Source organism: Rissa tridactyla, chromosome 2, assembly GCF_028500815.1.
Source record: "Rissa tridactyla isolate bRisTri1 chromosome 2, bRisTri1.patW.cur.20221130, whole genome shotgun sequence".
Taxonomy (NCBI): Eukaryota; Metazoa; Chordata; class Aves; order Charadriiformes; family Laridae; genus Rissa; species Rissa tridactyla.
This window is the reverse complement of record NC_071467.1, coordinates 31,739,978-31,748,112: the sequence shown is the minus strand read 5'-3', so window position 1 is coordinate 31,748,112 and position 8,135 is coordinate 31,739,978. Positions and strand designations below refer to the sequence as shown.

Sequence of the window (8,135 nt, the reverse complement as noted above, 5' to 3'; positions counted from 1 at the left end):
AATTAAAAAGTTCCACATGGATAACAGGAGAGAGATGGGCTATGTCACAGAAAAGGAGAAGACAGTAAATAAATAAATGAGGACTAGGTGAGCAGTCCTTTGTTTTTTCTTTTGTTACGGTTTCCAGATCTGGAAAAACTACAGTTTGTACCAAAGCGAATGTTTATTTCCTTTCCTCAAGGAAATAAAAAAAGCTGAAAACTGGTATTTTTTTTGAGATTAAAATTTTCCATTTAACCTCAGAGACGCATTTACAGGTTGCAGCAGGAAAAGCAGAGGAAACGCAGAGCTTGTTTGCAGCAGTAACCGCTCCTTCGCCTGTGGCTCGGGGGCGGGAGACGAGCTCCGCTTGAAAGGCTCGGGATGGCTTCCACCCTCTGGGTCGAGCATCTCCAGCAGCCTCGCTGGGACTGTGTTGCACTGCAAGAGGAGGGGAATGAAGCAATTACAGTGAAAAAAATTCAAGTTCATAAGTCAGTTTCAGGCCACCGCAGTTTCTGAGCTGTAAGAAATGTACTTACGGCTCTCTGTTAAGTGTCTAGGAGAATAAACTGGACGCTTACGTACAACAACAGTTCATGCTGTATGACTGTTGGTATGGAAGCCTGGTGGATGGTCTTTACTTAAAATATGTGATTACGATCTGTTTGCAAAAGATGATACAAGGGGTATCATGCTGCCTCCCTTCCTTGTTGCAGTCACAGACACTGTGACACTCACAGAGGTGACTTTTAATTGTAAGGCTAAATATGGGGAGTTTGTCCCTCCATCTAAGTTAGAGACCCAGATAAACTCTTCCTTAAAACTGCTGTCGATAAACCTCACAGCCTTCTTTCACAGCTCATATTTTCAAGGACTTTTTTTGTCTTCTGGCAAAAATTTGCCTTCTATTTGCCTTCTGGCAGCTGCCACCAGTTAATCTGCATCTACATAAAAGTATGTCCAAAGCTGGACTCACCTTCCAGCTTTTCCAGTGACGGGTAGAGAATTAAAGTGACCTTTACATTTTGCGTTTACATACGATATCCGTCTCTTAACTATCTGCTTGGCCACACCAATTAGATTGTGACGTTCAGGATCTTTCCTAGCCTTGAGAATTCGTGTTCTTGACTGTAAAACCAGTAGGTAAAGGTTCACATCAGCACTGTAGCTCCTAACAAGCCAAAACAGACACACGCGCCCCTCTCAGTTATTTTTAACCCCACAGAGAAGGCAAGCAGAGCCCTGCATGATGGCACGGAGGTGACAAGGAATGAAGTACTCCATGTGGTTAGTGTGAATGCTGTGGTGTTACTGAAAACCCATTAATGGAGGCAAAAATTAATAAGCTGCTACAGTGCTTTTTTATTAAATACACTTCCAGAAGTCTAGGTTTGGTTCGTCTGTTTTTTCCTTCGTTAAAAGGGAAAAGTGCGATGGGAGGAATGAACAGCTTTAGCAACTCAGCCAGGCTTGGTAGCAAACTCTACCCAATGAAATCTCCCTTACGTGCTTAACATTAAGGACACTGTTAAACGCTGTGCTAGAAATAGAGTGCATTGCTGGGCAGTATCCAAAATGAAGCCCTCCAGCCTTAAGTTTTCTGCGGTTCATTGACACCTGCTCCACACTTCGTTTCACAGTTCAAGAGCTGTTTGGCAAAAAAACCCATGGAATACATTCTGATAATTTTTTCCTCCAGTAGCTGTTCTCTTCCAAATAAATGCCAGGATATAACAAGTGGTACTGAAAGAAGTATAAACATTTTGGGATGAGAATGAAACAAAGATGTGGTAAAACTATAAGTCTGAAACAATAAAACATACTGAGAGTAAAAAATTCTGGTGGTAAAGATGATATTCCCTATAGGAATTATTCATCAACAAAATCTTTTACAGGAAAGGAATATTGAATCCACAAGATGAGAATTTTTACACATATCAAGGAAGCCGTGTTAATCCACTCATAGAGGCAGATCAATTGTTTTTCACTGTTTTACTCAGAAATAGTTTGACCGTTTAGACAGACCGAAACAACAGGAAAGATGGCACCATCCAAGAAGGAAAACATAAATCATTCATGTGGAAACAAACACTCAGTTTTATGTGTTGAGAAGCTTTTATTGGATCACCACAATACTTTGGATTAGTTACACTATGGCTCTGAAATATCAAATTATAGTGTAGTCATTTTCCCAACAAAAGGAAATAAGAAAATAAAGCAGCACAGTGCGTGAGGCTTTGGTCACCCAACTAAGCCGAGTTCTAAGAGCCAGTCCCAGTCTGGTGCAGAGAGGGAATTTCTTCACACTCTTTCATACACTCTAGTGCAGACAATTCCTTTCATGGCGCATTCCTAAGGCACAAAGGAAAAGATTAATATAAACCTTTTGCTGACAGCAGGTGTGTCTGCTGCAGTAACCTCTGACGTCAGTGAAAATCCAGTTGTCATGTTTTACATCTTTACGTATTTACATAATTTTTAGAGCAAGCAGTAAAGCTGTTTTTATATTGCAAATGGAGTGGTTTCTCTTTTAACATCTTTGGACTTAATTAAGTGGCATACAATGACAAATAGATTGCAGAATTAGGCTCAGCTTCCAGAAACAAATTTACTTTCCTTGGTATTATTGCTGGCTCGACAGAAATACAAGCCTCACCGGTTTATTGTACCATGGACCACAGACGCTTTCAAGTTTACAAAGGGTTTTTTTGTGGAAGCAGAAGTAGCCTGGGTAGTTCAGAGGCCAGGCTTCTGGCCTAAAAAACTTTGCACTTATGAGTCACAATTTCTCCTGGTCCTCTTGCCCCAGTGGCCTTCAGCAGCTCCTGGTGACTCTCAGCCACAGGACGCCTGCCACAGAGGCGACGGGGCATTAAAAAAGACCTCATCAGTCTGCAGAAGACGAGGCCACCTCACCTGACAAGGGGCAGATGTCAGGACATCGATGGAAGAGGGACCCTCCCTCTCTCCTTTTCGAAGGTGGTTTAATAATTAGAAAAAATTTACACAGAAATGCGGCCATGAGGAGATGCGAAAGCAAATCACCCTTTCAAATGCATGAGACCTTAAAAGAAAATGCAGTCAGAACAAGCCAGCACGTAAAGGTGTAGTGCTGCCGATTTCAAAGAAGTTGCCAAAATTAATTTGGATCCACTTTTTAAAAACTTCAACAAAGAAAGTACATTCCTTCATTCAAAAGTGAAATCTTAAATTTTAGCAGTGACCCTTACAACTAGTGTCCCTAAAATATGTTATCACCCAGGCCTGGCCAGCCCATGGTTTCCACATGGCTGCTAGAGAAAGACAGGTTGAAGCGGGGGTGAGGGACAAACCATCGTTCCCCCGCCCCGGGGAAAGACGGCATTCTTTCATGGTGGTGGGTGTTTGGGAAGAGCCGTCAGGACCTGCTGGTCCCTGCTGCCGGTCACCACGCAGGCAGGACTGCGCACAGAGGTGCTGGCTTTCACGCAGTAAACCTCAAGTGCCTGCTTAGTGCTCTCGGCATGCTCATGCGGAAAAAGCAAACTGAAGTTTGTGAGTTGATGGGATTTAATGGAAGGAGATGTGTGAAAAGGTGTAAAATCAGTTTTCTACGGTGGACAGGCTTTATTCCAAAGATAAGAAAAAGGAAAGAGCCAGTCCAGGGACAGCAATACCCAACCTGCAAACTATTATTTGCATTTCACAGGTTTCTGCTATTTGAAAACCTCATTTCTTTTAAGAATAATAACCTTGAGAGCAGTAAGTATGCTGACAATTTATGGCAGCTCTGCCATACAATTTGCTGTATGGAACAATATTTGTTTCATTCTAGCTTGTTTCCTAAGCTTGGTTCCCCTTTTCTCCCTCTTAATTTATCTCATAAGCCAGAGAGAAAGCCAAAATAGACAGTCTATTTAGACAGAAGCAAACTGAAGGCTGCATCCTTCTGACATTCATCAGCACACAAGGAGAGTGAACTTACCACCACCATTTTCCCATCAACCAGTCTTCTCTTTATTGTGGTCTCTTTGCCATTCCACTTCTGCACTTGCACCAATGCTCCTTTCTCCAAGGTTACAACACTCTGTAAAGGCCAAGCGAAGAGTTTCAAACTGAGGTCTGAGCTTTGCAGATAATTACATTCAGCAAGATCCACATTCTTGGCTAATGACACACTTAGTAATGTTCGTTTCAGCTGCATGCTAGTTCTCCTTTTAGTGCTTTCTTTGAATAGTTTGTAAAACTCATACTGCACTAAGGAAAAACTCCTTCTGATGCTGTTCTAGGAAGTCAAGACCAGTCAGAGACCATCAGCCCCCTTACCTTGACTTTCCGGTCATCTGCTGTTGTTTCATCAAACTGCTGGCCCAGTTTGAAAGAGATGGTTGTATTTTTGAAGGTGCTTTCAGTTCTGATAGTTACTATGTCCCCTTTCATACTGATGATCACATCAGGCTTTGCCAGGCCACCTAGTTTCCGGGTAGCTAAGCCCACTCCTAGAAATCAGAAACAAAACTATAATTACATTCTAGCAAGCAAGAAACTCAATATCCTGTAATAAATCTTTAGTGGATTAATAAGGAACAGTTTCTCCTTGAGTACTCCAATGCCTGATTCAGATGAGACATTAATTCTTCAAATGTGGAAGTACTGCATGCAGAGGCTGAGGCAGCCCCAGTTGATGGAGTGCACCTTCAGCAAGAAATAGAGATATACATAAGTATTCACTTGTGTAAATTAGCTAAGAAGAAACCTAGGTGGTTATAAATCTGAATGAATTTGTGTAGAGGTAGAATGGGTAGAAAAATTCGGAGGAAAGGTCTATTTCTCATAAAAGTCTGCAAAAATCCTTTTTAAAAAAAAATTCTTGACAAATCTGAGAATCTACGCTTTTGTTAACCGGCTACATGGAATAAACTGGACACTGAACTGCCAATTCTTAATTGTTCATTAAAACATACTGGAGACTGGGCAATTCCTAGGTTGCTACTAACATCCCTTAAGGATCCTTAAAAAGTACAAGCATGAAATATAAAAAACATTGAAGTATAAGAGCAAAAAGCTGCAGAGAGCTTCAGGGAAAATTCCATGTCAAAAGCCTTTCGTATCGCCCAGTGCGATTCAGTCCACTTCGTTGTCCACAAGCTGTGAGGTCTGGGGCCAGTTAGAATGAGGGCCACTGACGATGTATCGCTGCTTTATAAAAGCAGAAAGGGGGTAGCTGTAGTTATTGCCTTTGGTAATGCTAGCTATGCTCAGATGAAAAGATCCATAAAAAAGGGTATAAAGTTGTCTGTAAAGTATGACACTATTTGTAGTAATTATTCTATACTAACCAATTCTGTTCAGATCTTCAGAAACATATCTGTAGCTGGACTTTCACCCCACATTTACTCTGGTTAATTAATTAGCTGCAAATCTTTTGTTATTCAGTTTAACATTTCAAATAAAGGGAATCAGTGTTTCAGTGAATCATTTATGTAGCAAAAGCAATGCTGTAGCTGACTGTCTGTGCACTTGCTATATAGGAATGAAGGCAGCATTAAAATGAAAAACAATGCTTAATTTATTACATTCCTGGCATTCTTCGGTAACAGATAGATTCATTCATAGGATTTAGACCTCTGAAACCAAAGTGTCATGAGACATCAGCTCCATTATATATTGTAAATTATCACAAGTCACGAGTTTAACAGTGCAGTCAAGAGAAACATAAAAAATGCTGCATCCCCATAGATTCTTCTCATTAAAGGAAAACAAATAAGATCAGGTCAGCTCAGTTAGACAGAACTAAATTTATTTCAGTAATTCAGCACCTACCTTTCTGATTTTCATTTTAGATGCTAAAGGAAAGAAAATAAATCATGCTAGAAAAGTAATTAAAGTGCTTTTGTGGCCATGAGCAAAGCATAAGATGAAGAAGAGACATTGTCAAAGAAAACTTATTTAAAAAAAAAAAAAAAAAAAGAAGGAACATTTCTCACCCAATTCTTTCATATAGTCATCAAAATTTTCACTAGAGACGAGTTTCCAGGTTCCCACAAATCGGTTACACATCGTATCGGCTTTGTGAGGCAGTGGTCCCGCAGAGAGAGGCAGTGGCCACAGCAGCTCTTGGTGGGAGTCAGAGAGATTGTGTGCCCAACTCAGACCTCGCTGGCCCCCTTTTAAAGATGCCCAGTCCCTGCAGCGGTCAGGACGGGCCAATAGGAGAGGCAGTGCCAGGGCAAGACAATGTGCACCTTGTCCAAGGCAGCCTTGTCAGTACCAAGGCTCCGGGTGACGCCTGCCTCGGCTTCCTCCACTGAATAGATCACGACACTGAGGGGTGCATGGGGACGGGGACGTGAGGCCACCGCTGAATCCGCAGAGCCATCAGGGGACACTGCGGCGGAGTCTCAGCAACACTGAGCCACCAAGCACTGCATCCATGTGAAACCAAGCTCTGACTGTCCTCCCAATGCCATTCTCCTGCTATCACCATATAGAGTAGAGTAGAATAGAGTAGATTGGAGTAGAGTAGAGTAGGATATCATAGCATAGCATAGCATAGCATAGCATAGCATAGGACTAGACTATTTCAGTTGGAAGGGACCTACAACGACCATCTAGTCCAACTGCCTGACCACTGCAGGGCTGACCACAAGTTAAAGCATGTTATTAAGGGCATTGTCCAAATGCCTCTTAAACAGACAGGCTTGGGGCATCAACCACCTCTCTAGGAAGCCTATTCCAGTGCTTGACCACCCTCTTGGTAAATAAACGTTCCTAATGTCCGGTCTAAACCTACCCTGGTGCAGCTTTGAACCTTTCCCACAGGTCCTATTGCTGGACACCAGGGTGAAGAGCTCAGCACCTCCCTCTCCACTTCCCCTCCTCTGGAAGCTGGAGAGAGCATTACCACATTTGTCACCTGTGTGCTAGTCAGATAAATCAAAGCCATGTGGATTTTTGGGAGGAGCTGTCAAGAAGCTGCTCTACATAGTGGTCTTTTTTTAACTTTCCTGATCCATCCTGGAAAGGGTCTGTGTGTTTTATCATTTAAAGGCAGAAATGAATTATACTGTTCTGTTTTCTCTTTTTGCATCACAGCAATGATTCCAAGCTGCGAGTTCTTTCCTGCACATACACCAGGCAGCACCACAAAATGAAGCAGCCAAACATCGCTCCCTCCCTTCTTCCACAATAGGGCATCTTCAGAAGACCAGCGCATCAGTGGAGAGCAGCTCTTGTGCTTGGCAGGTGGATGGCATGAATGGAGGCTGAGTTATTAAGGGACTTAGTTCAAAGTCACTTGGTGAGAGGTGAGCAGTTTTACGGGATTGGAAGGAGGACATATACTACTCTCTTTTTGCCTTTCTGCACCTGGATAGTTGGTCTGCCGTAGAATCATAGAATCATATGATCCATATGAACATAAAGAGTTAAGGGCAGATTTAAGCCAGTGCAGTCATATAAGGCATTGCATTTAAATGTGTCCTACTATTGTCAGATTTCTTCAAGTTTCCCTGCTCCCATGAAGAGACTCCACAACCTCCCTGCGTCCACATCTCCTTGTACTGGGGAGCCCAGGACTGGACCCAGCATTCCAGGTGTGGCTTTGCCAGTGCTGAGTAGAGGGGAAGGATTATCTCCTTCTACCTGCAGCACTCCTCCTGATGCAGCCCAGGATATCACTCGCCTTCTTTGCTGCAAGGGCACATTACTGGCTCATATTCATCTTGGTGTCCACCAGGACCCCCAGGGCCTCTTCTGCAAAGCTGAGTTTGAAAGGTTGAGAAGTTTGATTTTGAACATTCAAAAACTTTTTAAAAAATGTACATTTAGAACTATCATCTCGTGGTTAGTAAAAACCAGACACAAAGAACAAAGCCATAAACCATACGTATTTGACAGGCAGGAATTTAAAGCATTGCAATTCAAGACACCTCAAACTATCTGAAACTATTTAGCTTAAGACCACATCAGCTGCAATTCTGTCCTTCCTTCCTAAACCACCTTCCTGGAGATAACTATTACTTGTTACATGAGCGGATTAGATGGCTTCTTTCTTACTTGTGTGAACAATAGTTGCCTGTTTAGTTTTTTTGTATGATTACACTTTCTGGGTTATGACCGCTCATAGGGACTTCTCAGATCTACATTGTATGTATGGAGGGGCACTGGGTAAC

The 8,135-nt window shown here is 42.3% G+C and overlaps 1 protein-coding gene across 1 annotated transcript; it reads right to left on the bottom strand.

The window, feature by feature from the left end:
- Window positions 1–2,170: 2,170 nt before the first annotated feature.
- LOC128905503 (myelin P2 protein) lies at window positions 2,171–6,080 on the bottom strand. The gene is made up of 4 exons (XM_054191695.1): window positions 5,949–6,080; window positions 4,288–4,460; window positions 3,947–4,048; window positions 2,171–2,334 (listed from the first exon to the last, which is right to left on the bottom strand). The coding sequence occupies exons 1-4, from the start codon at window positions 6,019–6,021 to the stop codon at window positions 2,284–2,286; spliced, it is 399 nt and encodes a 132-aa protein (XP_054047670.1). The 5' UTR covers window positions 6,022–6,080; the 3' UTR covers window positions 2,171–2,283.
- Between the last annotated feature and the right edge of the window lie 2,055 nt (window positions 6,081–8,135).